The following is a 14,175-nucleotide window of genomic DNA, read 5'->3' on the forward strand; positions in this document are numbered from 1 at the left end:
TTATTTTTTTATGAATCAAATTCTAATTTTAAATACTTAACACGACGCATTTATATCTTATAATACTTTAAAAAAATTTAAAAAAAAAGGATTGTACCTGAAGTAAGAAGAACTTGCCAACTTAGAGTGTTTCTACCATGCTCCAAATCAAACCTTTATGCTCTTAGTTCTAATAATTCTTAATATAACAATAAATTATTTAATATTCAATACTGATTACCTGTCACCGATATAATAAATAACATTACTATTCTTTAAATTTTAAAAGTTAATGCTAGAGTAATTTTAGTTCTAAAATTCAATACCATTGTTATCTTTTCATCAATTATGGAGTTCAAAAATTAGAGTGCTACAACAAAACTATTTAACAAATTTTGGCTTGTTCCTATGCTACTTTAACTTCATTGAAAAAATGCAAATAATTTATACATATATCAGAGAAATACTTGGACTGGGTTATTCTGTATTTATAGTATTTATTTTTATTTTTACACTTTCACTTAAATAAAAATAAAAAATAACGAACTGCCAACACATTTATTACAAAAGATTTCAAGACAAACCTGATTATTGAATGTGAGGCCACCTCCAACTACCCAAATCAATGGTGTATGTTTATACAGTTTAAATGTACATTTTTATTTTATTTTACACAGATGTGACATATATATATATTATTAAATATTTTTTAATAACTTTAAAAAAATGATCAACTGATTTAATTATTGAATTATTTTATATATTTTTATTATCGCAAATATTAAATTTTACGTAATTTAAACATTTATTAATATATTATGCAAAATTGTCTCGACTCAAAGGAGCTTCATAATTGTGGGGATTGGGATCCCCTGTCGTGCAGCAGGAGGGTCCAGCCATGTATAAAGCATTCATTGTTTACTTAATCCATCAATAAAGGAAAAAACTTAAAAATAAAAAAATGAGAAGTATAATTCTCATCTAATAAGACTAATAGTACAAATCTTTGAATAATACATCTATTAATGTTCTAATTATTTAATTATATATGTACTAAACTTTACAGGAGACTTAATTTTTTAATTAACTAGCAATCATATTTGTGAATCTTGAGGATTCCAAAAATTATATTCGTAACAATATTCTAAAAATATAAGTCTTATAAATAAAAATGCAGTATTCAAATCAAACGTACGCACTTCTTTATTTATTGACGCGATGGGATCAGATATGAGCGTGAAAGGGTACTCATTGCGGACTAAAGAAAGACACATAAACACAATAATTGAGATGTCTGACACCGTTATTTTCAACGGTTCTGGGCAAGCTGCAACTTTTTTTAAGTGTTTAAACTTGTGTTTAAAGCTAAAGTTAATAAATTTTAAATAATTATTTAAAAATGTTTATTACATTAAAGATATATAAATACAAATTTTTTAGCGTATATTCAAAATGTATAATAAATCTTAATAAATTAAAATTTCTATTATAAAGTATAATATTTAATCACATCAATGCAAGGAATTTAATAATATTTTCATGTGGTTTCTTATAAATACATTCTATATGTAATTTTTTTGTTTTTTTTAGTTATATGTTAAAATTTTGATAAAAAAATTATTTTATCAAAATTAAGATATTTAATATTATCAATATATTAAAATTTTTAAGATATTTAATATTCTTCAATATATTTATGAGATATGCAAAAAAAATTTAACATAAAGTCACTCATCACAGAAATTTTTTTTACTATAACGTCACCTACCACATCCAGTACGTGATCCAAGTATCATCTAAAAACAAAAATAATTTACTCAATTTTTTAATTATAAAATAAATAAAGTTCTTTGTATTGAAGAATATTTCACTTTTATCAAATAGTAAAATATATCAATTGTAACAAAAATTTGTATTTATATGAATTTTAAGGTTATCACACATTAAATTATATTTAAATGGAACATTTAAATAAAATAGTTTCTTTTAAACTATTTTTGAAATTTTCATTTAGAAATAACTTAATTTTAAACTTAAACCATAAAAACTCCGATTTAAAAAATATAATATTATATTCCTCCACCAAAGTAGTAGACAAAAAAGTTGTAATTTAAGTCACGTTCATCACTTTTTGTCATTGTAATTAAGTGTTAATTAATTATTATGAATATCTTTCTTATCATGAGTATGAAAAATAATAAAGAAACAGTAAGTATGTATGGATATAAAAAAAAATGAAAATACTATTTTCTTTAAAATAGAAAAATAAAATAATACTTTAATAATTTAAATGTCAACTCTATCGGAAGACAAAGTATGTGGCTGTAGTTTAAGATGTGACTTGTCCCTTACCGAATACAGAAAGTTCGTTTGTGATAATGACCAAGTTCTTTTAACATACTATGCAATTATTGGGTTTTACTTTAGTTTAAAGGTCTACCAAAATATATTAGTGTATAAGAAAAAATAGGAAACAAAATATATTATTTTAAAATTGATGGTTAATTCATTTTATATGTTTTATAGTATTATATACAAGGCACTTTTCAGATGAGTCAACAGATTTTTTTATTTTTATTTTATCTTTATTTAGTTTAAAATTTTAAATTCCCATCTTTTGAACTCGACCGTACTCAGTCATGATCTTCGCTTGCGTGATGTCTCAATCTAATAATATTTTTATTTTTGTGAAATATCAAAATATGTTTATTAAATATAGCTATACTTAAGTAAAATAAAATATAAATAATTTAAAGTGATGTAATTAGTAGTATACATTAGTCATTTTTCATTTTTTTCAAAATAGTCATTCGCATAGTGTAATAATATAACTGCTCTGTTACAGTAAATTTAAAGAGTAATTAGTGTATATAATTGCTTCTTAAAATATTAGAGAATAATTAATATATAATTATTTTCTAAAATCACTTTGAGAAATATCGCATGCCAACAGTTAACCTTTCTTTTAGTATTTATTTTTGAAACTATCGCAATCACATAAAAGTTCATAACTAGTAGTATAGCATTAACTGTTTGTTCTTATATTTTATGATTAACGTGCGTAGGTGGGATTGGAAATTAATTAATGAATTGAATTTGACTTGTGTTTCTGTTCATTTTGTGCAAGATTTAGAACTTTTAATGGACTAGAAAAAGTTTAAAAGTATAGTCAAGTACAGTTAGACTCATTTCATAATTTTTCAGAAAAATAAAAACAATATTCGTAATAAATCAAATTATTTTACAAATTCAAATTTAATTTATTTTTTTTGAGTTAATCCATTAAAATATGTTACTGGCAATAGATGACTATAATAAATCAAAATTTTTGTTTTTAAACTCAAAACAGTTCTGGTCTAAACTTTTTGTTTTACAATTTATTTTTTAAGACTCAAGCAGCTAAATTCTAGACATTAACGATGCAAGTTTAAATAATTAAAAAAATATCTTTTTTTTTTGCAAACAAATAGCCATTCATGTTAAAAAAACATAGATAAAAAACTTTAGTCCGGATGTAACTACTAAGGATGTCAAGCATTTTAAAAAAAAATCTATAATTTAAGTAAACATAAGTTTTGAAATTAATATTATGTTAATGGTACTTAGATAGTAAATTTTATGCATATAACATGTGTTTAGTTTAAATTTTTACTTCATCATTTTGCCCCTTACAAAGAATTTTCAAGATTAAAGCTATGAAAATAACCTATACAAACTAATTTAGCTCTAGCACGAGTCAAAAAATCTGCTATATAAAAAGTTGATAAGACTTAAAAACTTACAAAATAAGTAGCGTAGTCCTAACTCAATTGGCCAATTATTTTTAAAAATTTATTAAAAATATTTATTTATATCACATATTTTTTTATTATAAATCTATAAATAAATAAAATTACTTAAAAATAGATAAATAATTAAATTTATATAGTACTTAAATATTTAGAATAAATTATTATTGTTAATTAATATTAAATATAATATAATAATTTATTATCAAATTAAGTTATATATTTATTTAATTTTTACATGTATATTTTTATATTGTTATTATTATTATTTTTTATAAAATTATTTTAATAATATATTTTATAAATATTTTAAAAGTCATAATAGACACATAAAGCCAACAATAAAAAATTTAATTTAATTTATTAAATCATCTTTTATATATATATATATATATATATATGATCAGAGATAAGTCTTCATATGCATCATGCAATGCATGCCGTTATTAACAGACAAAAAATTATAGTATGCACTTTTGTGTACTAGCTAAAGCATTATGTTACCTAGTAGGTGAACTAGGAGAAGAAAGCGAGATATTTTTGGTTTTATTAATTTACTGCCTGGTGATTGTATTTATTTCACTCAAATTAGATTTCTCTACTGATGTTCTTCATGTAGTTTCAGGAGATATTCACGTTTAGCTTATATTGAATTTATGTATAGTTATAAATTTAAAATTTATTCATCTTAATTTAATAGAATTTATTTTAAAATAAAATAATTTAATTTGATAGAATATTTCATTTTTAAAAATATATTTTTATATTTAAAATATAATTTTTGATTAATTTGAAATAAAACAATTTAATAAAAAAATATTTTTATTAAAAACTAACATAATAATTATTAATTACTATTTTTAAAAAGGTAGAATAACCGATGACCCACCTCTAATCCTTACCCGTCAAAACAAGACAATTACAAGGACAGCTATTATACATATAAAAGAAACAATAATTAATATATAAAGATACATTATAATATGTTACACAAATGTTTTTAATATTTTTAACAACTCATTTATTTATTTCTTTTTATTACATAATATTATTTCATTAAACTGAAATTTAAAAAACAAACCGGTTCGCAGTCGAACACATTCTTTCTCCATCTTTAACCTTTCAAAGAAGTCCTTTTCACCTTTTCAGCAACTTTTCAGTGCAAACGGTGTTTCTCGTAAACATGCACGCCTTGGCCACTGCAGCTCGCGCCTCATACGAGGCTCCTCCAACCTCTAAAGCTTTTTTTGCACTTTTTTTCAACTCTCTCGCTCGTTGCTTCATTCTCTTCCCTTCTTCACCTTCAATCACCATTCTCACAACCCTCTCTATCTCCTTTCTCCCAACCACACCACCTCCACACTTCACTTTCACCGCCACGCCCAAATCTTCATCCACCATTGTAGCATTCATCTTCTGTTCCGCGTACAACGGCCACGCGATCATTGGCACCCCATTCGCCACGCTCTCCAACGTTGAGTTCCACCCACAGTGTGACAAAAACGCGCCCGTTGACGCGTGGCGTAGAATCGCCACTTGCGAGGTCCACGACATAACTACCATGCCTCTCTCTCGTGTCCTTTCAACAAACCCTTCAGGCAAATACGACGTCGTATCAGCAACATCGCCACCATTGTTAAAAAACGCTGCCGAAGCATTAGCGTCGTTCGGCACACGAACCACCCACACGAATCTCTGGCCACTGAGTTCTAACCCCCAAGCCAACTCGGTTTGTTGCTCCATACTTAAAACACCACCACTCCCGAACGAAACAAACAGAACCGAACCTGCGGGTTGGTTATCGAGCCAACCGAGACACTCAGTTACGGTTTCGGTTACCGGTTCGTACTCTTTGATTACCGGTCCAATGGGGTAAACCGGTGGAATTGGTATGTTGCGGTAAAACGAATCCTCCCTCAGTGCTTTAAACGTGACGGGTTCAAGATCTTGCCACGTGTTCATTAAGATCCCTGCTGACATAGGCACGCGACTCACGTGATAAAAATACCATTTATATTCATCGTTCTTACGGCTCGTGATTTGGTCTAACAAGTCCTCGGTTCGGATCGGTTTGCAACCGGGTACCTGAACCGGTTCTGGAAGGTCCACGAATTCTCCCTCCACGTCACGGTCGAGTTGAGGGAGAAAAAGGGATAAAGCGAGCAAATGTGCGGAGGGAGTGAAAAAAGTGAAGATGGGAATGTTTGGAATTTGATCCAAAGCTTGGGTACCGAACAAGTCGATTATGAGGGCTTGGGGTGTGTTTGGGAGTTGCTTGAGAAGTGCGTTTATGTTGCGTATGTTTTCTTGGAGATTGAGACAAACGCGGGTTAAGACTGGGGTTTGGTCGTTGACTACTAAGGAGAGGTCAACGGGTGGAAGATCGATGACGTGGATGTTTGGAGGGAGGTCTGGTGAGTGGAGGATGCGGTTTTGGACAGTGGAAGCTTCGGTGGTGATGTTAAGGAAGGTGACGTGGAAGTTATGGTGTGTGACGAGCAACTTTGAGAGTTCTAAGAGAGGTGTGACGTGGCCTATGCCTGGACTTGGGAGAACCACAATGTCGCATTTTATGGCTGCATTGCCATTGCCATTGCCATTGCCATAGCCATTGCCCACAGTTCCCATGATGGCTATGAATGTGTTTTTTGGTGTCTTAAGAACTGAAAGCCAACACTCTCCTGCAATGTTGTTATGTATGTGAATGATGGAAGGAGAATGCTCCATATAAAGAAAGTGGAGCATGCAACTGTAGCTTTGGGAAAAGATATGAAGAAGAATTCCAACCACATGTTTTCTTGTACAGTTGGAAATTTATATTTTAACTGTATATTTCTAACACGTGCAAGCAAAAATTAAGAGCTAAAAATAGCTGTGTGATATTATGCGTGCCATAAACTGGCAACACAATTTTAATATTTTTTTTAAATCACAAAATTCTTTGTAAAATTTATTACATAAATAGAATTTACATAATTTTTTGATTTTAAATAAATTTTAATTAATGATAAATACGGTATTTAAGATAGTGTAGAGTTAGTATTTTAAAATAAATTAATAATTTAAATAATAATACTGATTTTTTTAGTATACTTTTCTCATATAGAAAAATTAAAAATTTATTTAAACTTATAAAATTGTATATGAAATTCGATACAATTATTGAACTCAGTAACTGTCATTTTTGCATTAGATAAAATGATTTTTAAAAAAGTTATCATCCTAAACTGATTTTCTGTGTTAAAGTAATCAAGAAAAAATTGTTTAAAAAATGTCAGTTCTAAATTCATGATCGAATCCGTGCACTTCTAAAGTGAAGTGAAGTGTCGGGCATCCAGTAGGCAAGAATATATGGGGAAAAGAGAAAGAGAAGAAGACGACAAAAGATAATTATTTCATTTACAATATTTATGAGAGTATTATATATTTTTAAAAATTAATAATTATAGTTTTTTAGTATATATTTAATATAAAATATCATGTCACAGTGAAAAGATATAAAATATATTCTTTTATATAGTATCATACACATTACAATATAAAAGATTGTGTGTATTAGAAATGATATATTTATATACAAATAAAATAAATAAATTTAATTAAAATATAAAATTATATAATTATTTTTAAAATTTCATATTTTAAAATATTATATAATTTTTATAATTTAATTTTTGTTATTCATAATATCTAATTGTTTGATTTTCCTTTTCAGATAAATGAGGGAAGACTTGGCGTGCATTCTGGTCAGTGCATGGATGCAAAAACTTTGGAGCATTTGTTATGGTTTCAAATTAATATAAATTTTATAATAAATAAGGATATCTAAAAATTAATATTTAAAAAATATTTATAATATTTAAGACAAATATTAATAATTATTTATTATAAATAAACTAAAAGTAGTATTAGGTGTCATTCATTGATATCATGCAGCCGTCAAATTCAAGTTTGATGCCCTCACTCATCCTTCTTGGGCCTCATGGTTCAATAAGCGAAACCTTGTAATAAGGCCTAACTAGAAGGTGGATACAACCATTCTTGGCACGAAGAAAAACATTGCGAGCAACATGATTTTTTTAAATATAATTTTATGAAAGTTAAATTTTGTCTTATAAATTAACTATTTTTTAAAATTTTATTTTAGCTCTTTAAAAAATATATTAATTTCAAAAAAATGTGTTGAAAAATAAGTTTAAAATAATATATAACCAAATTTTTATTGGTGTGAAAGGTGGCTCTATTGTAGCAAAAATTGTAAAAATATTGATATTAGTCTTGAAGAGTTTTACATATTTTTATCTTTTATCTTTGTGTCAAGTAAAGATGAAAAACGTTAGAAATTTATTAGAAAGTATAAAAATTATAGTAGCCTCATTTTTTATTTATTAATTTTAATTTATATTTTGTTTTTGATAAATTTAAATCACAAATTATAAAAATATTTAAAAGAATAGATAAAAAGTGTATTCCTAATTCAAGAGTGCACCCATTATGTGTATATTGCTATTCTATCAAAGGGTGGTAAATTGAGTGGTGTAGGATGGATTGCTTCACATAATTCACTAATGCTGGATAAGATTGAAAGTTGTAATGTCTTGAGTTTTGTAAACTATTTTGACTATTAATATGAACATGTGAGTTTTTATTTGAATGTGTATTTGATGAATACGATGATGTAAATATATGTGTAGATGAATATATATAAATATAATTGTGGATATTGATTGTAGGTTGATAATTGGGTGTGTTTGAAATTGATTGAAAAATAGGCTAAGAGTGTGCTGCAGGAGCATTCTTGCTGTAGCGAGAAGGTCCTGGGCAAAGAGAGTGCATCTATTGCGTTTTCTCTGCAGCAAAGAAGGTAACAGAGGATGGTGCATTTCTGGTTGCAGTCTTGATGTAGCGAGAGGGTCTCGCTATAGCAAGATTATGCAAAAACCAGAATATAGATTCGTCTAAGATTTTCTCCACAGTAAGAAGGGGTCTTGCTGTAGCGAGAGTGTTGCGACTCTTAGGGTATTTGAGGGGTTAGGGTTCATAAAATTCATTTTTTCACCTTTCCTCTCATCCCTTCTTCGATTCTCTCGATTCCTAGTCTTATTTTACCGATTAAATTATTTTCAAAGCCATTCGTGAGTTAAATTGAAGGTTGGAATCATGTTTGGAGCGTTTGGGGGTGAGTTTAAAGAGTTAGGGTTTACGTTTTTCATTCTTTCTCTATTCTTCTCGGTTTCTTATAGGGTTTTTCCTATATTTAGGATGAAAATTCGTGTGGAAAGCACTTCCATTGTTAATTTTGTGTTTGGGTCTTCATTACAAGGTAAGGAGGACTCTACCCTATCTCTGTGCATTAAAAATCCGTTAGATTGTTGTGTGTGAGAATGTGATTGAGATAGGATGTAGGAACATGTGTGTTTTGATGGACATTTCGTGTTAAGCATGACATATTAGACATTGGTTGATATTGCATGATGAAATGAATTTGATTGTGATTAGATTGTGATGAGATTTGTGTGATTAATTATGATGTGATTGACATTGAATATGATTAGTGATGAAATGGTGATGAAAAGTGTATGGTTGGCTACAATGTGGTTGAAATGTGTAGACATGCCATTTGTTGATGATGAATGATATGAAATGGTTGAAAGTGTGTGGAAATGACATATTAATTGTGATTGTGATTGTTTTTGAAAATATGAAAAATTATGAATGGTTCAGTGATACACTTAGGTTGAGAAAGATAGAGTGGTAGAAATACCTTGGAGAAGAGAGGGTGGTGGTAACACCAATAATGAGCGTTGGTGCACTACAGGCCACACACTTTCCTCTTGACTCAGCCTTTGACTAACATCTTTGCTAGGGAGCCTAGTATCGCACACGTTGTATTCGTGGAGCAAGGGCTATCTAGAATTGAGTAAGTCCCCGAGGTTGAGGGCGTCAGGAAACTGTGATGATAGTGCCACAGTGAGCGCACATGTGTGTGAATTATTTGATAGTGCAATTAACGCACCTGTATGTGAATTGGAATATAATGTTGAAAGTGTTACTTGTGTTTGTTGATACATGATTTGAATTATGTTAGTAAATGTGTGAGACGTGCAAGGTGAGTTTCTGTGTTTGTGTGTGATAGTGTAGAGTACTCACCTTTACATTTATTTTTTAGGTGACCAAGACGATTATCACAAATAGTAGGGATGAAACTGCTATATGACTTAGGAAATTTCTTTTGAAGATTGTGATTATTTAAATTAGTCATGTATCGTTTATTTTGATGCAAATTTGTAACACTCCCTTATTTTGAAATACTTTATTGAAACCATATATTGGAAACCATGAATGAAATTTTATTATTTCCATTTATTACGAAATTAATTTATTTTAGAAATTAAAGTAAGGTGTTACAAAAGTTTTATGTTCAATGCCCTTAGTTTGTCTCGTTTTACTTTGTTAAAATATAAGTTAATGGCAAATTAGGTAAAATATAATTATTTCTTAGTTAAATATTAATTTTTTAATATTAAGATATTATTTAAAATTTGTATAAGTTTTTATAAATTCTTGTATTAATTTTAGGTGATTAGTTTATTAATTCATTGGTCTATCAACTTATTTTTTATTTTTTTAATTTATCTTTAGTAGACTTATTGATTAGCTTACTAATTCACTCTTAAACAGATGAAACTAAAAAATATAAACCAATTTAAGAAATGAGGTAAGGTGAGAAAGGTTAGTTTAAAAAACTTAACAAGACCAACTTACTATAATTTATTAAAACTTTTTTATTTGGCTTGTGATTGCCTCATATGTTGGAGAATATATTTTTTTGGTTTAATTAAGTATTTGTTTAATGTATTTTTGTGCTCTTACCTTTATTCATGCCTCCTTAACCCATTCCCGTCCTTATTAAACTTCAATGAAAATATCATTTTTTTTTTGTATTTTTTTATTAGGTCTTGGTCATAAGAGAAGATGAGTAGCACAATGATAACAACGAGCTCAAATATGGTACCAACCTTAATCCACCATCATTGCCTATTTTATTGTCTTTTCATTTGACCCCAAGGCTCAACTAAAAAATTAAAATAAAATTAGATTTTTGTTGAGTTTCGAAGGGTGAATAATGAATTATAGAAGTGTGAATGAGTAGCAAGAGAAAACAAGAATTTTTTATTAGAATTAAAAAGAAAAAGGAGTGAGGATAAGCGTAAGAGAATGAAGAGAAATAAGAAAATTTTTGTCCATATTCAAAGGGAGAGAGAAGCAAGTCATGGAAGCATGTAAAAGGATATGAGGAGAAAGTAGAAAAAAAATGATAACAAAAAATTCTTAAAAGCACACTGTGTTTCTACTTGAGTTCAAAAAAATAAAGAAATGAACAATAATTTTTTAAGAGTCAATGTTTTGTAAAAATAAATTTTTAGTTATATAGCAGTTTCATCTATCTTTTCATTGAGTCTGGTGCTGATCGTATTGGTTACCTGAAAAAAATGTAAGGGTGAGTACTCTACACTATCACACACAAGCACAAAGACTCACATTCGCATATTGTACATATTCAATACCAAATTCAATCATGTATCAATTAATACATTCATCACTTTTCAACATTTCATACCAATTCACACACAAGTGCGGTCACTGCACCATAAAACAATTTCATATACCCACATGTGCGCTCGCTGCACGTAGCCACGCTTACTGTGGCACTATGATCACAATTTTATACCATGGATGGTCGGCAGTTAGCCTCTGCCTCACGGATACAACGTGTGCGATCACAAGCCCCTCGGCAAAGGTGTTAGTCAGAGGTCGAGTCAGGAGGAGAGTGTGTAGCCTGTGGTGTATCCACGCTCATTGTTGGTGTCACCACCACCCTCTCTTCCCCAAGGTATTCCTACCGCCTCTATCTTCCATACCCCAGTGTATCACTGAACCATTCATAGTATATTCACAACCATATTTAACATGTCCATCACACACAATTCAACCATATTCTCACACATACAGTACTTATTCATGTACGACACATATGCCCATATTCACTCACATCACACTACAACATTAAATCCTCATCAGACTTCATCACAATCAAATCACTACATCATTCACAATATATTCAATATCCATCATTTCAACCATTTCATCACACATAACACCCAACTATTACTATATCGTATTTCATACAAAATTTTCACCCAAACACATAATTTCTTATTTTCTATCTCAACCACATTGCAATACATAGCAAAATAAACAACATTCAAACACAACGAGATATGGTAGAGTCTTCCTTATCTTAAATCAAAGACCCAAACACGAAATCAACAAGGAAAGTGCTCCATACACAAATTTCATCCAAAATACATGGAAGAATCTCATGAGAACAAGGGAAACCAAAAAAACAGAGAATGAGGATGAGAAACTGAAACCCTAATCCTTAAAACTTACCTCCAAATGCTCCAAACGTGATTGTAACCTTTAATCTAGCTTCCAAACAGCCATGGAGGCAATTTAATTGGTAAGAATAAGTTTTGAGTTCAGAGAATCAAAAGGGAAATGAAGAGAGAAGAGGGGAAATATCTTTCCCAAACCCTGGACCTTTCAAATACTCTTCTCGCTACAGCGAAAATCTCAGAGAAATTTTTTATTTTGGTTTAGAGGTATTTAGGGACCCTGCTAAAAAATGGCAGCCTTAATTTCCTTAAGTTTTTCAAACCCATCTTTCTCTGTAATGTTAGTTATAAAATAATTACTAAATTAATTGCCAACAGACTGAGAGAGGCTTTACCTGATCTTATATCTGCAAATCAATCTATTTTCATCCCAGGCAGACAAGGAATTAACAATGCACTGGTGTTGCACGAACTAGTCCATTCTTTCCATATTTCTAAAGGTAGGTCTAATTTTATGATTTTGAAATTAGACTCAGAAAAAGCCTATGATATGTTGAATTGGAACTTTATTATTGACACTTTTCAGCTTTCTGGTATTGGTTCCTCTCTGATTAATCTTATTTCTCACTGTATATCATCCTTTTCAATGTACATTAATTGGAATAATAGTTGTACAAACTCCTTTAAGCCAGTTAGGGGTATTAGGCAGGGAGATCCCTATATCTTTGTTCTTTGTATTGAGAGATTAGCTCATATGATCCAAGACAAAATTAATAGAGCATATTGGATCCCTTTTAGATTTGGTTCCTAGGATCCCTTGGTTTCTCACTTATTTTACGCTGATGATACAATTCTTGTTGCTAAGGCTGATTCTAATCAAGCAGTGATTATTAAAAATGTTCTTGAAGAATTCTGTGTTGTTTCAAGATTAAAAATTAACACAAATAAATCTTATTCTTTTCCAAAAATTTTGACCCTTCACTTACTTGATCTATTAGTGAATATCTTAATATTACTTGTTCTAACCAGATTGGTAGTTCCAATTCTTCACACCAAATCCTTCGGGCAAAATTTTTATTTTCTCATTGATAAAATAAGGAAGAAGCTTTCTTTATGGAAAATGAATTTTCTCTTACTTGCTGGCAGGGTGACCTTAGTCCAATCTAGCCTTATGAGTATTCCTTCATATGTTATGCAATCTTTCCTTCTTCCAATCTCAATATGCAGTGAAATCAATAGTCTCTGTAGGAATTTATTCAGGGGGCTTTGAGTGGGAAGAAATGTAATCTAATTAGCTGGTAAAATATCTGTAAACCTAAAGCTAAGACCTTGTAACTCTTCATAAAGCCTTTCTAATGAAATTATGTTTGAGACTTATCACCTCTCCTTTTAATCTCTAGGTCCAAATTCTTAGTCACAAATATCAGTTCTCCCTTGGCCAATTTCCTTCTAGTGGGGGCAAGACCTTCTTCTTTCTATCTTTAGAAAAGTATAACTTCTATTTGGCCTAATTTTTCTCAGGGTCTAAGATGGATGGTTAATGATGGCATGTCCATTAAGTTTTGGACTGATGACTGGTTACCCAATATTCATAATTTAGCTAGTCATTCTAAATATCATATACTCGAGTTTGATTTGAATACCCTTGGTACTTTATTTTTTTGCTAATGTAGATTGGGATTAGGCTAAAATTAACGATGCTTTCCCTGATTATATCTGTGATGCTATTGCTCTTGTTAGCTCTCCTAGTTTGTCCAATGGCCCAGATAAAGTGTTCTGATCTCTAACTAGTTATGAATTTTTTTTCATTAAATCTGCCTATTCTTTGATCTTTGCTCATCCTAGTTCTCCTACTAATTGTAATAACATCTTTAATGTAATTTAGAAGTGGAAAGGTCAGCCTAAAATTACTTTGTTGCTCTGGAAAATTGCTCATTGGTGTTTGCTCAATAATGAGGAATGATGTAAGAGGAATATGTCCTCTTCCTTAACTTGCGCTAGATGTGAAA

The 14,175-nt window shown here is 29.7% G+C and overlaps 1 protein-coding gene across 1 annotated transcript; it reads right to left on the reverse strand.

Annotated features, from left to right (window-relative positions):
- Positions 1 to 4,904: 4,904 nt before the first annotated feature.
- On the reverse strand, positions 4,905 to 6,395 carry LOC113874152 (anthocyanidin 3-O-glucosyltransferase 5-like). The gene has a single exon (XM_027512373.1). It carries the CDS (start codon positions 6,393 to 6,395, stop codon positions 4,905 to 4,907), a length of 1,491 nt encoding a protein of 496 aa, XP_027368174.1.
- Between the last annotated feature and the right edge of the window lie 7,780 nt (positions 6,396 to 14,175).

Source organism: Abrus precatorius, unplaced genomic scaffold, assembly GCF_003935025.1.
Source record: "Abrus precatorius isolate BTA unplaced genomic scaffold, Abrus_2018 Scaffold8, whole genome shotgun sequence".
Lineage (NCBI taxonomy): Eukaryota > Viridiplantae > Streptophyta > Magnoliopsida > Fabales > Fabaceae > Abrus > Abrus precatorius.

Coding starts and splice junctions, on each gene's coding strand:
- LOC113874152 (XM_027512373.1), bottom strand. CDS start 6,395: ATGGGAACTGTGGGCAATGGCTATGGCAATGGCAATGGCAATGGCAAT.